The following is a 15,271-nucleotide window of genomic DNA, read 5'->3' as shown; positions in this document are numbered from 1 at the left end:
AGGATGGAGCCAGGCTCCTCTTGGTGACAACCAATGGTAAGACAAGGGGTAATGGGTACAAACTGAAACACAGGAGGTTCCACTTAAACGTGAGAAGAAACTTCTTCTCAGTGAGGGTGACAGAGCACTGGAACAGGCTGCTCAGGGGGGTTGTGGAGTCTCCTTCTCTGGAGACATTCAAAACCCACCTGGACACCTTCCTGTGTAACCTCATCTAGGTGTTCCTGCTCCAGCAGGGGGATTGGACTAGATGATCTTTCGAGATCTCTTCCAATCCCTGACATTCTGTGATTCTGTGATGTGCCTACTTCACACTTTAGGTTTAAGTAATTTTATTTTTCCATCATGTGACTCTTATTACCCTTAGACATGTTGTTTGGTATTATTTGGAAGATAGAAAAGGCAGCAGCCGCACACCCGGCATCTGCACCATAAGTGCTGCTGATGGAGTGGAAGCTCCTGAGGCGTTTCTGGAGCCATTCATGGCTGCTCAGAGCCCCACTCGCACCCACTGGGACAGGGAACAGACTGGGATGCTATTTCATCACCCAAACTTATATTCTCACATTCAGGGACGCCAAAATCTTGTTTTCCCTTCCAAAATAAGAAGAATAATATCACTAGATGAACTTATTTTATGGAAAATAACAGCAAGGAATACCTAATAACCCAAACAAAACAAGATCCTGAAGGGAATCTCCCTCCCTTCCCACATGAACAAAAAACTTTTGGAAATATTATTATAGAGACAGAAGTACACAGACAGAGCTACCCAAGAACAGGCCAGTGACTTTAAAAACAATTATGCAAGAAAATTTGGCATGTAAACACAAATTATTATATTAAAACGACAACAAAAAATCACTTTTATTCAGCTGCTGCGGGAAAATGAAAAGCCATAAAAATGCTTCAGGCAGAGAATAGAATGTGAAAGGACATATCAGCACAGCTGCAATCCTGTCTGCATCTTCCCATTAACGTCCTTTATAAACACAGCTTCAAAATGTGTGACTATGAGGAAAAATACACCACAGATCCATGTATTGGTTCATCAAGTATGATCAGTGTCTTCACCTTCAAAATTCTGTGCATCTGTCCCAAATCCTTATTTCTGTGCCTAATACACTGCATCAACCCTTTCAATTTCAGAGTGGTATCAGCTTCCTTGTTCTGTGCCTTCAACAGCAGATTTACCCTGGGGCAGCAGGCAGTAATTCCTTCCTCCTGAGTTTTTTAACAGTATCTATCACTACTTCCACATAACAGAAAACATATCAGTTCACCTACAGCACAACTACTGCTTTGATTTTTTTATATATTAAAACTTGCTTTCTAACTTTCTTACTGATCTTTGGTTTTAATCTGATCTAGCTCCTAGACTAAGGACCTCACGCTGAGTTTATACATAGTGTCAAATGAATGGTAACTCTGAAAATCCAAATACCTGATGAGTTTGTCCTGTTGAGAGAGACATCACTGGTTGTAACCATCATGCTTGACAGGTTTTAGATGCTAGTTTGAGTCATTTTGCAATTACTACTTCATCTTTATTACTATTTAGGCAAAAAATAATGTATATCAAGCATGCAATTCTACTTCATTTTAATTATTTCTAAACTAATTTTTAAGGAAAATAAGAGAGAAAGCTCAAGAGATATTTTTTCTAGGAAAATCTTGGAAACAAAACTCTCCTGCCTTTGACCAAGCCCTGCTACACCAAGCAAAGAAAAAGTCCCTCCGTTGTTTTTTTATATTATTTTATTTATTATTATCTTTTTTAAAGCCCCAATAAGAAATGTAAGAAGAAAGTTCTTGGAATATTTTTAGTGTGGAAATGTACTCCTAAAAAAAGAAGAAAAACAAAATCAAATATTTTTTTACCACTTAAAAAAAAACTCAAATATTTTTTAGCTCTGTCACTATGGTCAACAGCTTTATGCTTGGGAGAGTAACTTAAATCTTGAGCAAGGTGCTGAGACAGACCAATGCTTGGTAACTGAAAAATGTATCTCCCATGGCAAGATGACTTTCTCACACACAAAAATGCAAATTCTACATCAAAGTAAGTACTACTTTTCTCATCCTAATGAGCAACTGAGGATGCTGGGATATATCTCAACAGGGGCTGGAGAAACAAAGGCAGCAGAAGGAAGGGGCAAGGCGGCTTGGCTGGGAGCAAAGCTTGGCCTGCAAGCGGGACAGCACATTTGCCTCTGCTGTCCTCTGTACATTTGCACCCATACACACCTCTATACGTTCCCAGCCACTGAGGACTCCAGTATCATTAACACTCGAGTGTGTGCACACATGGGGAGTACAGCTGCATTCACAGAGTTGATTATTTCCCTTGTATGTTATGGCTTTTGGCTACACATGCTAAAATTCATCTAGTCCATGAACTCTGTAGCATGTAAAAAAGGCCAGAGTTTATGATACACTGAATGACTAATTAGAGACTGAGGTTCATGTTCATTACTAACATGAGTGCGTGAAGAAGAGAGATTATTATTAAAAAACTTGTTTTCCTCATGGCATTGGTAGTTTTGCACATATTTTATAGTTTAAAACAAAATTTCTAAGGTATCTTAACACAAAAAGTTCATCTCAATTATAAACTTAGATAAAATTATTAAGCAAACATAAAATATATATATGTGGAAAATGCAGTTGTGATTCGTGCTAAGATGTTTAATGTTTACAGGTATAACCAAATGAGGCACAGACTCTGAACTTGGAAAAGGGAAAGGTGGTTAAGTTCTATGTAAAAAGTTATGAAACTTGTTTAGGAAGTTATATTGATAGAGGGAACTAACATTTTAAGGGTTAAGCAATTATATAATAAGGGCCTACTACCAAGCTAACATTTTAAACTACATTATTAATATCTAGTTTAGAGCTGTATGTAACTAATTGTGCTAAAAAAAAGCAGGACTTCATTAAATGCCGAGATAAGAAGTTTTACAGCACCAGCTGCAACCTTGAGGAGAAAAGATAGCCAAGATTTACAGCAAAAAGGGGGCGCCAGTCTGGTTGCAGTCGGTTTGGTAGCTTGGCTTCCAGCCAGTTTCTCCTAATGAGCCAAAGGTAAAAAGTCCACTGTGATGAAGCTGAAGGAGCCTTCATCCAAAGACCCCTAAAGACCCCTCCTCAAATTCACCAAGTGACATTGCGCAGGCGCAACAGGGGAGGGTCAAGGAGGGGAATATGTAAATGGTTATCTGAGACTCATTTTAATAAAAAGCGGGAAAGGTCATGAATATGTATAGGCGTTTCTGGGGTCATTATGAATATGTAATACCATACTGTATTTAAGCACACTTCTTATTGTTAAAAGTGTGCGTGTTGGGTGGAATGAATCCCCCGCGCACCCAGCGCTGTTTTGCTTATGCTCTAATGAACACATGTTTAAAGAATACAATTAAGGAATTAGATTAAACGTTGTTTATCCATAGAAAAAGTGTAAGTTATTTATTTCATATAGAAATGAAATACAAATGGTTAATATAATAAGATCCAATTATACGGAAATAACTTTCACCATCATAGGCAACTACCACCTTCCTGCACTGTCGTAAGCACTGTTCTAAATTATGGAGGCCATTATAAAATTTAGCAACAATAATTTAGGTCATGTAGTAGGACAGGCGTAACTACAGACAGACAATGAAATGAAGGTTACAAAATCTCTCAGATTACTACTATACTTGTGATTAAGAGAAGCATTAGTAACACTCCATTACAAGTATTTTTAAAAATCGTTGTACACATTAAGTTAGGAAAAGGATCATATAGTGTTATTCTTTTTATGATTGTATAACTTACAGACTTACAGTCTGGAAAAGTATTTTTGTATATACAGGTAAGTTTCCATTGTGTATGCAAGAAACTTTTAAATAAACGTTCACATGATTCTGCATTGTGTGCTATCTCCTTGCAAATGTGACAATAACAGCTAAGAACTGGAGCAAATATTGAAAACGATCAAAAACTCTTGCTGGAAATGAATTTATAAGACATCGCATCTTTATTTTTGTGCATTTATGAAATACGAGATTTAAATAAAGTGCTTTTTAAAAGAGTATTTAACTCTCTCTGTCCAAAGATTCCTAAGTACTTTTTCCAAAATTACAATTTCATTTCATTCACATAAAGAATTCAATTTTTTTGCAGGATTACTAAGATGCTGAATCACTACATTTAAAGGGTAATGCTGCAGTTTTTAAGGCGTGAATTTAGTGCAACTGCCTCGCCTTAACTAAGATGAGTCAAAACTGTAAAAGTTAAATGCCTTTACTACATACATTTATAAACTGCTTCTTAGAATTTTAGCTCTGTGATTACAGGTTTGGTTTGTCTTTAAAAAAATGTTTCCCTGTATAAAACTCACTAACATTCCTTATGTGGTGTCACTGCACTTGGTAAATATAACTCAGTAACCACCCAAAGGCTTGGCTGACACGATGGAGGTCTGTCCAGCAGCACAGTAGGTATTTTCATGGAGCTATTTGCTTAATACTCAGCCACAGCCAAAATGAACAATGGAAATTAAAGAGAGCAGAAATGCCACTATGCAGGTGTACAGATATACTGCACTTCGACCATCATGCACAGTTCTGGTCATCTTCTCTCAGATTAAAACTGCAGAGGGTGTGATACAACCCACAGACTTGTAGGACGGCTGCAGAGGGCACCCAGGAATCAGCTGCATCCACCAGCTCCTCCAGCGTGAGGGTCTCTGAAGCAGCCAGCCCTGGCAGGTCGCAGACGGTACCGTTAAGCGGTTCTTCACACCGCACATCTGTGGAAACTCCTTATCACATTACAACATTACAACCATCAGAAGTTTACAAGACTCAAGGGGAGACTGAGAAATCTGCTCAGGGTTACTGACTGCACAGAGACCTGCCTAGTTCAGGGAGTCTCTGAAGTAGAAACCAGTGCAGTACTCTGGGGAAATTATGTTATATTCTGGGCTCTAACCTTAGACTTGCCCTCAAATGCCATCACTGGGGACAGGAAAACATCCAGGCAGAACTCTAGCTATCCTTATGGCTCAAGGCTTCTGCAGCACCTGGGCAGTTTGCTCGTGTTGGCTCACGCTGGCACAACCACTCCAGCAAGGGCCTTATTAACTATTGATCTCCAGCTCTCTTTCCTCATTGCACTCTATAATCTGAAATTCCAAACTGACAAAACTTGTAAATACAAAAAGTGAGCTGAAAGCAAGACTTCTTAGTGGCTCTTTTTTGACTGAGTTTGGTCAGTTGCTGCTATATTATTTTGGTTACAAAACACTTCTTTCACTCATCTTTCAAGCAATGTCAGCTCATTTCTTAAATTTCTCATGAAAGCTACCAAGCTATCTTGCAAAATGAGTCTTCGAATGTGAAAAAGGTTAACAGAAACATTCTGAGAATATTTAGAAATATTATACTGGCATAGAGGATGAACACAGTTTTCTTTTCAATGCCCCTGAACGCTTCTTGAAATACGTGTCCCTTTTTTAAAAGTTCACATATATATATATATATATACACACACGTATATACACACACACTTTTTCTTAAATGCCACATCCATGTTATCTTGCCAAATGTGCACCTTCAGCAAGGTTTACAATTGGCCAATGCATGGTGACTGCATTGTTGTATTACTTGATTTTCAAGTTCAGCAAATGCTGAGCTGCTACTTTATTTCACTTGGATCATTTTCTTGTATTTTTTGCATTCTACCATTCAAACTTCCGTTATTATTGGCATAATGCGAAGTAACTACAACAGTACCACTGAGAGAAAATACTCTTTAAAATATAACTGGCCTGGCTTACTAATATTGTAAGAGTTTCCAGACCAGGTTGCTGATCTGTTTTAGAATATACAGATCTATTTTAAGAAAATACAGTACCACTGCTTTGCTAAGTTTGAAATAATGCCAACACCAATGCTAACAAACAGACAAAATAAGAACAGAAAAATAATTCAAATGAGCTGCTGAAATCTTTAAGTAGTGAAGTGACAGAAATTTATGCTTAAGTGGCACTGAATTTTTAATTTCATAATTATAAGAACTGCCAGGATAGAGTAGAACAATAGTGTAGATAACCAAGAAGCTTGCATGAGGAATTAGTCAAAACCAGCTATTTCATGAGGTTATAAAGATGTCTCCTCTTTTTTGTTTAGCTGCAATTTAAACTAACCACAAACCCTGACCTGAAATTACTCCCAAGTTAAGCAATTTTTTAATAAATCGCCAATGTTTCTTTTCCTTGACCATCTATCTGAACAAAGAGCCAACACTACCAATTTCTTTCCTGGGCTGGATTTACTTAATTTGAGTTCCAGAGAGGCTGCAGAATTTCCTGGCATTTCTACACAAGGCCTCAGCAACTGACATACTGTCACATGTCAGTCAGTCGCTGGATTAAAGAAAGAAAGTGTTTTCATTAGGAATGCAAATGCATTGTAAAACACACTTTCTGCATAACTAATGCCACATATTCAACTATCTCTTCTTTTTTTTTTATGTCCCATGAGTGCCTCTATTATGTGATTAAAAGACCAAGCTGGCTTTCAGATTTCACTGCCTAAATTTTGGAACGATGTTTGCTTCAGCTAGCTTTAATAAAGAATCACAATCACCTGTCATACATGGTGACATTTTCCCTTAAGTCAAATCTCTGACAGAGCTGAAGACATCTGGAAGAAAAATTATTATTCAGTAACTATCCATTCTGGACATGGAAACCATACAAATACAGAAATCTATGTTTTAATTTCATACAAATTAAGTAGATAGGAGGAGTTTTTTCTAATCAAAGACAGATGTAGCATTTATGACCTCTGATTTAGGTATATAATGGGAACTGAACCCAGGCATGCTCTATATTCTAAGCAAGGAGAAATTATAGTGCAACAGCAAGCCTGCCACAATTCACTGCTGCTATGAAAAAGGTGGCTCGAGGTCCTCCCCCCGCAAGAAATAAGTGTAATTTTGATTTTGGTTTTTCAACCAGATCATCATGGGGCACATAGAGCACAGGAGCTGGCACAAGGGTGGAGACAGAACCTCACTCGGCACTTTTAGCTGCAGCTTGACTTTGCATTGGCTCAACAATAACAAAATCTCACTAAACACCCCGAGAATCAGCTACTGATTTTTACGGGGCAGGACTTCATGCAGTTTCTTTTCCACCCACCTTGGCCTCACCCTTGTTTCACAAAACTTCCAGGGTTGGTTGTTTTTATTTTTCTTTTCTGTTTTGATAGAGATTGCGGAAGTGTATAAACTCTACATAGGTGCACTAAATATTCCTTCTCTAAACAGCCCTGCATTCACAAAGCCTGCAATCCATCATGATAACCTTTTAATATTATTCATATCGACTGCCTCAAATGTTGCTATCATAGAGCTTAATCATGTTTTGGCATCATCTACTACACATTCATTTAACTAATCTGAGTGTATGCTCTATTAATGATTACTCAATTTTTACATGTCTACTGACAATAAAGATTGTTTGGGGTTTTTTTTTGGACTTGCAATACAAAATATATTTCGAACAAACTGCTTTCCTGAAAAAGGTGTTGTCAAGAAGTCCTTTATTTCTTCAGAAATTCTAGAATGTAACCAGGTGAATTTCTGACATCTTGGAGCTGGTATGCTGCACTGTATGATATCTTATTACACTGCTCTAAGGCTGTCAGACCCACTCAGTAAAATCAGTTGAGTGCAGGTGATGGCTCCCACAAAAGAAATATTTAAATAACCTGAAGCAGCCATACATTTGGTATATCTGTATTCTCAGGGAGCCACAGGAGGAGTACTCCATAAAATACTGTATATTTATATATTTATACATTATTTTATGGGGTTGTTTTCATGGACTCCATTATGCGATATCCAATAAAACGTTAAGTCACTCTAAAAATAGAGCAATCACGCAAAACTACTTAAAACTGTATTTATTCATTAAGTAATAAGATGAAACCTTCACATTAATGACTATTACAATATTTAGGAGAACCTCAAATGATTCCTCCCATCGTTCAAAATAAACCCATGCGGGTACAGCAGTCATGTGCAGAGCATGAAGAAATGTGCTGACAGCCTTCAAGTTTTTCCCAGAAAAGAAGTACCTCAATGACTAAAATGGCACTGAAATGCCCTGCAAACTTTTAATTTGGGACAAGAAGGACACACATTCTTCCAAGGAGCCTGTTTAAACTACAGAAACAAGAGATAATACACAAGGCAAAAGATGAGATCAAGACATCTAAAAGACACCACAAAAAGCCTTTCAAAGTTGACTTCACACACACTAAGTTTTTTTCTTCAGTCTAGGTACCGAGACAAAGATCACAATCAAATGAGACATATTTAAAGCTGAAAATCTGCCCTTGAGATTTATATATTTCATGCCATTTAAAAGGTAATTCTCAAGACAGTACCTCTGGGTCATCAGAACGCGTACTGGAACATAAGCTTGGTAGTCCTGTACCTCCCATCTTCTATGCGTGACACATCACCAGTTACTAATCTACTTTTTAAAAAGCATAATTCCAGAAGGCATTGCACTACACCAAATTCTTCGGAACACTGTTTCAGGTACAATTTAAATCAATGTGAGTCATCACTGTAGCCAAGATACAAGTATCCCTGGCCTCCATCCTTGCCTGCCCACACACAGCTACGCTGTCGCTCCCAGGACAAACATCCATGAGGCCACACTGCTGACCAACTAAAACAGCAGAGGACCTGGCTTCTTTTTGCCCCATTTTCAGAAATAACCCTGTTGGCTAGTTTTGTCTGTTTTACTTTTCTGTACTTAACAAGTCCATCTGAATGCCACTTGAGAACGAATCTCTCCATATTCATCAGTAAGCCTACGCTAGCAGGTATTTGGTGTATTTAGAGTCTACTTCTGCATCTAAGCACCAAATTCTCCTGCCAAACCTGCATTCTGCTTGTGAAGGAAAACACTTCTGAGTGGTCAGCCTCCCCGCTCCAAAACTACAGGTCTCTGCAGTGAGCTCTTGGGCACTGAATTTTCATGCACATTTGACTTTATAAGCACTTCCACATGTGAGTAGAGCCCACAGGTTTTGTGGGAAGAAGCATACTAAAACAGAAGGGGAGAAAGAACACCATGTTGTGCAGTGTACGTGGGATGGAGAAACCATACTGAACAGCACTAACAAAAACTGATGTATGCCACAGCACAGAAGGGTACATACAGACCAGAATAAAAACAGCATCAGCACGGTGTAAGGGATGATACAAGGTTCAGCATTTAGCTGTGACAACTGCCAGTTATTTGCAGGAATGTGTAGCTCTCGAATGATCTCTACCACTTCTTGGCATTTCTCCTCCCACCCCACCCCCGATATTTTTATACTGATACTTTCCTCCAGTATCAGCAGAGAAATTGTATTGACTTATTACCAGTAAGCATTTCTGTGCTCATATTTTCAATTTAAGAACATCTTGAATTTATGTTGCAACACATTGTTTTCCTTCCATACTCAAGGAATCACACGTAGCAGATGGAATGGGAATTTCTCAGCTGTACTGAAGATGATTTGCAATGACTACAACACCAAAGACATTTGGATGTTCGGAGACAGTACTGCAACGTGTCAATTCTTATGAACATTCATGCCTCTTATCAGAGTAGTAACTAGTCATTTAAAGCCTTAAACCTAAAAAACACTTACGCACTTTACTGTAGCTGATTCTTCCATTATTACTCACACCTGTAAAATTACAAAAGAATTATGCAAGTGTTTGTGAAACCAGATCCTATGATCACATCACTGAGCTAAAACACACCAAATGGAGATAAATATTATTCTAGAAATTCATCAAGCCATTTCTATTAGAAACTGACTTGTTTTAGTTTAGTAGGTATGCGTGTATACATCTACATGTAAAATAAAAACTGGCAATATGAAATAGCTTTCCAAGTTACTTATATATTAATGCAAGAGCTGTGGATGTATTTAGTAACATATCTTGTAATTATTCTAAAAAGCATGCTTGGAGCTCGTGATAATGTATTTCATGATATTAGATAATATGGTCACATTTTCTTGCTTTCATTAGAGAGCACATTCGTATGTATTTAAAGTATTTGCATAAATTTTGCAGTTAATTGGGCTTTAAATATGCATGATTTGGATGTTGCTTCTAGCCAAATTTCATTAGTATGTCATTGGCAAGGAAAAATTTCAGAAGCTAATTTAGCTGTCAACTGCTACAAATTATCATTTAGTATTTTTAATATTAAACTCAATACATATAGTAAGGTAGAATCTAGAATTAAAAAAGCAAGCTGGCACATTGTTAGTTTGCTTGAATGAAGACAGAATGAAAAATAAACAACAAATCCAACTAATTGGCTTTATATGTTGAAACGGAGACCATGAAAAGCATCTGTACTCAGATAAAAGAATAGCCCAAAGTATACTTCATACAGTCCACAGTTCATAAGGCTTCAGATGTATATTAGGCATTTCACTGGTCCCTCTATTTCTATGGTTTATGCATCTGATTTTGTGATGTCTCCTCACCCAGAAGCCAATTCCGATGAACATAATTTGTAAGGCACATTTAATTATGTATAGGTTTCTCATCACTCAATAATTTGATGGTGTTCCAAAAAAAAAACCCACAAAACCAAAAGCAAAACTGTTAGATATTCTACATTCAGTGCAATAGCTCTGTGCTACTGCACGGAACAATATGGGTTGATCTCTGCTAATCCCATTTTGCTGCTGATGGATGAGTGCTGCATACTGAGATTGTACTGACATCACGCAATGAAGGAGGCTGTGTATGAAATGACATTGCACACAAAAGGTAAGCTGATTCAGTGGTATCAATGCACTGCGAAGACATTAAAAGTTGCATATCTATTTTTATGTCTGTGAACTGCAAATGGGACAATTTGTTCTGCATTAGGAGTACTGCTCTTTAAAAGCAAATCTTCAAACAACCCACTCAAAGCTGGAGCTAATGACAAGGTGGGTCTCTAGATCAGAGCAGCAGTTATTTGAAATCAGAGGCAATTGTTCTGGGAGAGGAAATGTGTGCCAGAGGGCTGAACGAAACAGGTGAGTGCAAAAGGGTGACCCTGAGGAAAGGTCCTTGATCCTATGTGCATATGATCTACATCTGGAACTGCAGTGCTGAACTGGAACTTTATAATCAAGATTTTACAGGACATGTATGTGAAAACCAGACAGAGATGAGCATGAATCCCAGGTCAGCACAGATGTGGTTTTCTATGGATACAGCCTGTACAGCCTCTCAGGTCCAGTTATACAGCTGTTTTCCAGGAAAGAAAAAAGCTAGCTTGTATAAAATTATATCCTTCAGTGGACATGGCCACCAGAATGGAATGACAGGATGTAAGACAGGTGATTTGCTAGGAAGAAAAAAAACAAAACAAAACAAAACTGGACAACAACAATGGAAAAAAAAAAAGCTGCAAAGATCTTCAGTGTTCAGGGTCTATTCTTGCCTTCCAGCATGAGAACAGCTGCAACGCCCTTCAACTTCTCAAGTTCGTGATGTAATAACAGTCAAAAATAAACCACATAGGAAGAACCACTTTCTGAAGACTGTTTGTATCCTTGACTTTGATTCTCTGTAGATCAAGATATTGGTTTGCCTTTGATTTACTAGACTGTGCTTTTCAAGTTTCTTAAAGGACAGATCCAAAGCCTGCAAACTGGGTGCATTTTGTTTCTCTGTTCCACAGGGTAAAGGAGCTGTTTATTCTTCTTAAAAGCAAAGCTAGGGAGATGGTTACTCCTGCCTTCTGAGACCAGCACCATCACAGTAAAAGATGCACTTTCAAGATCTTCATGCAGCTCTCACTTTATAAACTATTCTTCAAGAGACTAAACCCCCTCGATGTGTCTGAGCTGGTATTTACACTTAGTACAGGCTTCTTAGCACTCTGATTTTATAAGATTCTGAGATAAACCTTTCTCATTTAAGCACTCTTCTGTATGTAATTTTTTAATAATGTGCACTGGTTGTTTTTTTTCTTTTTTTTTCCCAGGCTATGTTCTCTACCAAACTTGTCTTTCACCAAAAGAGAGGACTCATTTCCTGACTGTTTTTTCCAGCAATTGTTGTTGCCCAAACCCTGATTCTTACAGTCTGTCTGAAAACTACTCCTTCAAAATATCGTGATCTGTGGGAGAGTTAGAACTGCCTTTAGAAAAGCAGGACTAGCTGGTGTAGCAAGCATTCTTCCAACCCTGCTTTCTGAGAGAAGGAGGGTTGGAAAGGAAAAACAAAGCAAAACAACAATCAACAAAGTAGTATCCTGTTCATCTCTGCAAGATCAAAGATAGGACAGATACTAGTATCTGCATTCCACAAATATAAAAAAAAAGGAAGCAAATGTCAGTAAAACTTAGAATTACATAAAATTATGAGTTCAAAGTTACAAGTAGCAACAGCACAGTTTATATTTACTATCCTTCCTCTTTCAAGAGGATCAACAACACTTCAGTGTATACAAAGATACTCAAGTAAGGTATTAACACTTTGCAGCTGTAAGCATAGCATGTACTGTATCACACAATATTAGCACATAAGGTTTCTTTTGGCCAATGAATTAATGTGTAAAGCAAAATAAAAGGAGCACTAAAAGCTAAATAATGACTTTGTAATTAGAACCTCTTTCTTCAATTGTGTTTTATAACTTTAGATACCGACTGAGAAGTTAAGTTTGTCAAAGATCAGTGATAAGCATTCGGAAGACATCCACGTATTGCTGTTTGAGATAATTCTCAGATAAATATTATAAACTGTACACAGATTCATACACGACTTAAGATGGCATAAGCTCATGCTTCTGTTAATGAGTTATTACATCCCCTGTCCCTTGAGCTGGCATCCAGAACATGATACAGCTTAAAATAAAATCTTTTTGTTCTTCCTGGTCCAGTTTTCAACTGAATCCATTCAACAACTCAGTTCACTACATTCACTGATGCTGGTAACAATTCTTGATGCTCATTTCCCAGCGTGGAAGTAATATTCTTAGCACTCATTTGCATAATAAAATCCACCTGTCAGATGTCTATACAGGTGTGAACAAAACATGCATCAGTTAAAAAGGCTAATACAAGTGAAGCCACATGGGACAACTACTCAGTGTTTCAGAAAGTACTTCACAGAAATCAGTGCAAAAATGCTAAAATTATTATTTCAGAGTAGACCTGTTGTATCAACACATAAAAAATTGTAATAAACATAATTTACCAAACTCTTGGGCATGGCCCACAATGAAGACAGGATATAGCAATGAATATACCTAGGATTAAGGGTAAAAGTGAAAAATACAAATAGCTTTGTTTTGCCAAAGGTAAATTCAGCTTTCAAAAACTTGGTATGCAACAGATCTTGGATGAGGTTTCAAAAGTCTGCAGGGAAAATTCCTTTGTCTCTACTTCTGCTCAAATTTCCCACCCCTGTCAGTTTCCAATGGAAAAATTCAGAATCATTTATTGGTGTGAAGTGGGGAAAAAAAAAAATCAGATCACTTGATACTTGAGAAAATCTTAGATGTCAGCAAAGCAAGAAATACTACTAATCAGCATAAAAGATGAAATATGACTTAAAAGCTGCAGCCCAAGAAACAGAACGAAGCAATAAAATCTTTTCCACTCATTATTACTGCAGTTTGCATTCAAAAGCAGTATCATCATTAATGTGAACTTTATAGCAGCCAGTACATTTATGGGATCAGCCAAAGACTCATTTAAGAATACACAGACAAGTTAGTTATCCTGAATGTTTCCAGATGCCTTCATATTGCTGAAGAGAAAATACTATTCAGAGACATGAAGGGGTGACAGAATTCTCAGACTACTGCACTGCATCCCCAACAAAAACATAAACAGTTTTATTTATGATACTTAAGCAATTACTATCAATTATATTACCAAATAATCATTTGGGGGAAAAATTTAATTTGAAGCCATATGAAGTTGATGTGAGACCTGCTAAATTAATAAAATAATAGATTTATTTAAAGAGCATCTATGATCCTTGCTGCACACCACATTAAAATATCAATTCAGATAGCTGTTGATAAATAGCTGTATTACAGTTCAAAATCAAAGCAAACCAAACCACTGTGTGACAACATATCAACCTGTTAAAAGAACTAGGGTAGTCAAATGTAAGATAAATCAAAAGAACAGGTTAGTGAGGAAATCCATGCAATTGTGAAAACTGATATAAACCCCAAAAGCACTCACTTGAGTGGGGCCCATGACAATTCTTATATTTTCTGGAAAGTGAAAGATACGCTTACCGTTATCTTTGCTGCTGTTTTCTTCAATTGTCATTTGTTCTGCTAGCTCAGACAGCGATTCATCAATGGTCTGGCTTCCACGCAAGGTTAAGGAAAGTCTCCTCTTAAACTTTTTCATTCTATCAATGTTAAGTCTGGCTTAAGGAAGCCTGGGGGGAAAGAAAAAAAGGGGGGGCAAAAAGTGAGAAAAAATTAGTTCACCCAAAGCCAAAATTAAATTACCTCCCATAAAGACACAAGAAAGCTTACAGAAAATTTAGTCCGTGTGCAAGTTACCCTTAAAACAATATCCTTAAAGCAGGATTATTTTACTGGCCTGAAGAAGAATGTCTTCAGAGGTAGGTGCCCATACATTTTTGCAATTTTTCTTTGTTAGGGAAAATGAAAATATTTGTTTCTTTAAAAAATAGCTGATTTGATCGCTAATTTTACAATCTAATAATAAGTAGCCATCCGAAAACCTATAGAGTCCACACTCTGTTGCCCCCTTCACCAAACCCACCAAAGAGGAGGAGGCTGGAACCTTCTCCCTCTTTCAGCCCCTTTGTTTATAGATGAGAAATTACTGAACTTCTCTATATTTTGCCCTTTGCACAAAAGGAGGAAGGGGACAAAACTAAATGCTTTAAACACAAAAGCAATTCTCAAACCCGATCCCACCTCGGGAAATAGATAGCCAGGGCCTGATAACAACAGACAGAACGGACATTTCTTTCCAATTCGGCAATAAGACTAAACTGGGAGGTACTTTCTCCATAGAAAGCAGTAAGTCAACAAGCAATAGTAACAAAGGTCCACGCTGATAAACATGTTGCCACAAGTCTGAGCTGGTAAGTGAACTTTGCAGTGTGCCATATTTTTGCCCATACATGATGAGAAACACAATTTTGTCCTTCATTACTCCATATGGACAATTTGCCCTGGATGTTATTT

General features: G+C 37.5%; 1 protein-coding gene across 1 annotated transcript in view; it reads right to left on the bottom strand.

Annotated features, from left to right (window-relative positions):
• The window catches only part of CDK17 (cyclin dependent kinase 17), a 97,436-nt gene that overhangs the window by 44,100 nt on the left and 38,065 nt on the right, over positions 1-15,271 (bottom strand). The window contains exon 2 of the mRNA XM_080363811.1: positions 14,339-14,487. Coding sequence (XP_080219937.1) covers positions 14,339-14,456 — 118 coding nt within the window. The 5' untranslated portion in view covers positions 14,457-14,487. The remainder of the gene's footprint in view (positions 1-14,338; positions 14,488-15,271) is intronic.

The sequence above is a fragment of the Nesoenas mayeri genome (genome assembly GCF_963082525.1).
Source record: "Nesoenas mayeri genome assembly, chromosome: 1".
Lineage (NCBI taxonomy): Eukaryota > Metazoa > Chordata > Aves > Columbiformes > Columbidae > Nesoenas > Nesoenas mayeri.
This window is presented reverse-complemented; position numbering and strand designations above follow the sequence as displayed.